Source organism: Grammomys surdaster, unplaced genomic scaffold (genome assembly GCF_004785775.1).
Source record: "Grammomys surdaster isolate TR1022 unplaced genomic scaffold, NIH_TR_1.0 145, whole genome shotgun sequence".
NCBI classification, from domain to species: domain Eukaryota; kingdom Metazoa; phylum Chordata; class Mammalia; order Rodentia; family Muridae; genus Grammomys; species Grammomys surdaster.
Window position 1 is genome coordinate 573,403 of NW_021604603.1, and position 3,124 is coordinate 576,526.

Genomic DNA, 3,124 nt, shown 5'->3' on the forward strand with positions numbered 1-3,124 from the left:
TCAGCACAGTGCTTCCCACTCTGGGTTGGTAACTAGCCATGCTGCCCTGCCTTTCTCCCCTGACCGAGAACAGAAGTGGTGAAGTCAGCAAGTCAGCTCCGACTCTTGGCTCTGCCGAGGCTATTCAGTTCTCATAGGGTTTCTGAGGAGACTTGGTCACTCAAAGCACTTTTGTTTCTGCCTGGTCTGTACTGCCCCCTTCTGGAATCCTAAGACAACACAGCAGCCTGTTTTCCTGGGAACCCAGGCTTCATAGCAGATCAGCTCATTGACACAGGCCCCCTCATCTAAGAGTGGCTACTCCCATGCCGACTCAGCCAGGAAGCCCTCTTCTCCCCTCTCAGGGCACAGGGCTTTGCCGCCCTTCACAGAAAACACTCCACAGGGTGGAAGAACAGAAGTAAACAGTCAAGGGCCCAAGCCTCAGGAAGAAAAAGAATGAGAAACTTTCAACTATTAAATTTGTTTAGTAAAGACAATTTTGCTCATACAAAACAGTTTACAACAGTCTGAGTGTTGAACACACCATCAAAGACATGGGAGGAGCTGCAGACATCTGGGCCCTGCCCCAGGCCCAGAGATGCCCAGGAGCCCCTCCTCCACCAACCCCTGAGGGAGACACCCCTCCTCCAGCAGGAGGGGTATGGGGGACCATGGCACAAAGACTCTTCCCCCACCTGCTCCTCCTCAATCCTGGGGAGCCCCCACCCAGGTTGAGTAGTTAGAGGGTAAGGTGGCTAGTGGGCAGGGACAGAGTCAAGACATCTTTGGTGCGAAGACTGCCCCACCCACCAGACCACGTGGTGGAAATCCAGGAAGACCACACGTGGTCCTGCCCTTGCCAAAGGGAGGTTGGCAGGTACCCCAGAGCTCAGGGGAGATGTGTGAAATACAACAGCCTTTCCAGGCATAGAACCTTCCCAGGCTCACCCATGGGAGTGGACAGCCCATTGAGAAATGGCTAAAAATTTCAGAGAACTCAGCAAGAGTGGGTTAATCATGGCAAGAAGGGCAAGCAGAGGCTACTCAGTGGATCAGTGCCTCAGGGACCTGGGACCAGCAAGGAAAGGGGTCCTGAGGAGACCCAGTCTTCCTGATGGCTGCCAGTGCCCACATACCCCTCACTGCCTCCCCTGCCCAGCTAACACAGAAGCCACGACTACCTGGCTCTGGATCTAGACAAGCTACCTAGGTATTTAGGCAGGCTAAGTTCAAGCAGGGGTCCCTGTAGCCCTGCCTTCCCTAGACCCTCCAATGCCCAGTCACTGGCCCAGACCCAGGCATACACACACATGCACACACACGTACACACGTGTGCTGCTCTTCTCTGCACACTGGTGATATCTAAGGGCTTCAGTGGCACCTACTGCCACTCCGTTCCCTTCTCCCTGGAGCTCCCAGATTCTAGAGCCAGTGGGGACCCCGTACAGTGGGAGGTTGGGGGGACAGAGGAGGCAACCTAAGGACAGCCCCTGTAACAACTTCCACAATACCCTTGGGTAAGCCTCAACCTTTGCAGATGGGAAAGGACCTGGGGAAGAATGAGGAGTGGGAAAAAGGACAAAAAGACAGGCTCCATAAAAACTCTACGCCAAATTACAGATAAAATACAAAAGGAGCACGGGCTCAGGAGCACCTCACCCCTCACACACCCTCCAGCCCCCATCTGGGGGAGGCCAGAGCCAAGGGCAGACTGAAGCCGGAGGCATTTCTGGGCGCCACGCAGCCCAAGAGAACAGGAGGCAGCATTGGGCAACTTGTGTCTCTTTGTCTAAAAAATATATTCATGTAGAGTTATTGCTTGTCCTCCAATGGGGGGGAGACAGAGCGGCTCAGTGGGCGAGGGCCGCATCCTCCACGGCACGAGCTTTCTTTCTCCTCTTCAGCAGTAGAGGGTTGGATGCGTCTTCTATCTTCTTTATCTTGATCTGCTCGTAGTCAACACGCATCGTGGCCAAGGCACTGGTCATCTCCTCCTGGGAGCAGGGAAGGAGGGCAGAAGAGAGACACAGGCAGTGAGGGGCAGACAGACAAGGCAGGAAAAGGGTACAGTGAACACATGCCAGTTGTGGGTCCACACTGCTGACAGCACTGGGTCAGCACAGGCTGGCTACTGTGTAGCTATTCTCACAGGAACTCTCTGCAAGCCCACAAGAATGGAAAGCATCCTGGGCCAGCCATCCTGTAGGGCCTGCTTCTGTCTGGGGCTTTATTGCCCTCATCTGAAAACTGAGAAGATAGAACCTGATGCCCTTTCAGGTCCCACTACAGACCCAGAGAGGGGAGGGCTCATAGGAAACAGACAGCAGTCTGGCCAGAACCTTTGCCACAAGCCAGTGAAGGCAATGGCTCCTGGTCACCTTTTTATTACTATAGAGACACTGGGATGAAGAACACAGACCCAAACTGTTCTTGGCCAGGCCAGCACTCATGCCGGGGACTTTCTGTGAAGTGCCTCCCCAGCTCTCTTCCTCAGTGGTCCCTCACCTTGACATCCTCCCATCGTTCCTTGTCCTCCTTCAGGACACGGCTGGTGTGCAGTGGAGTCTGAGGGACCTTCGTAGATTGCTGAGGAGAGAGAAATGGGATCACGTGACCGTCGGGACCATGCGGAGCAACAGTCCCTTGCACCCAGGTCTCCCCAGCCTGCGAAGCTCACCATGATCCAGGGGTGGTTCATGAATTCTGTGATGGTCATTCTCTGGGTGGGCTCTGTTTTCAGCAGATTCCGGATAAGCATCTTCACTATGGAGTGAGACAGAGGACATAGCAGGTCAGGGGATGGGCCAGTTCAGGGGACAGGGACAGACAGTTCAGGGGTTGGGACAGTTCAGGGGACATGGACAGACAGCTCAGGAGCTATACTTTTCCCTCCACTCTCCTGCATGAATCAGGCTCAAAGGAGACTAAATGGAGGAAGGTACCCAAGGAGCAATGGCTCCAAGGACAAGCATGCTGAACAAGCCCTATACATACACATGGCTCTGACCGTGCCTCAGGCACTTCACACAGGCAAGGCACAACTAAAAGGCATAGGAACATGTCCAAGTCCCCAGTTCCATCACACATGTGATAAACACCAACGCCTACATGTGCATACACTCGCACACTCTTTTTCCTGTCC

At 54.1% G+C, this 3,124-nt stretch overlaps 1 protein-coding gene across 1 annotated transcript in view; it reads right to left on the reverse strand.

The window, feature by feature from the left end:
- Positions 1 to 447: 447 nt before the first annotated feature.
- Positions 448 to 3,124, reverse strand: part of Mapkapk2 (MAPK activated protein kinase 2) — a 46,578-nt gene continuing 43,901 nt past the window's right edge. The window contains exons 8-10 of the mRNA XM_028764645.1: positions 2,660 to 2,745; positions 2,488 to 2,568; positions 448 to 1,976 (exon numbers count right to left, since the gene is read on the reverse strand). Coding sequence (XP_028620478.1) covers positions 1,833 to 1,976; positions 2,488 to 2,568; positions 2,660 to 2,745 — 311 coding nt within the window. The 3' untranslated portion in view covers positions 448 to 1,832. The remainder of the gene's footprint in view (positions 1,977 to 2,487; positions 2,569 to 2,659; positions 2,746 to 3,124) is intronic.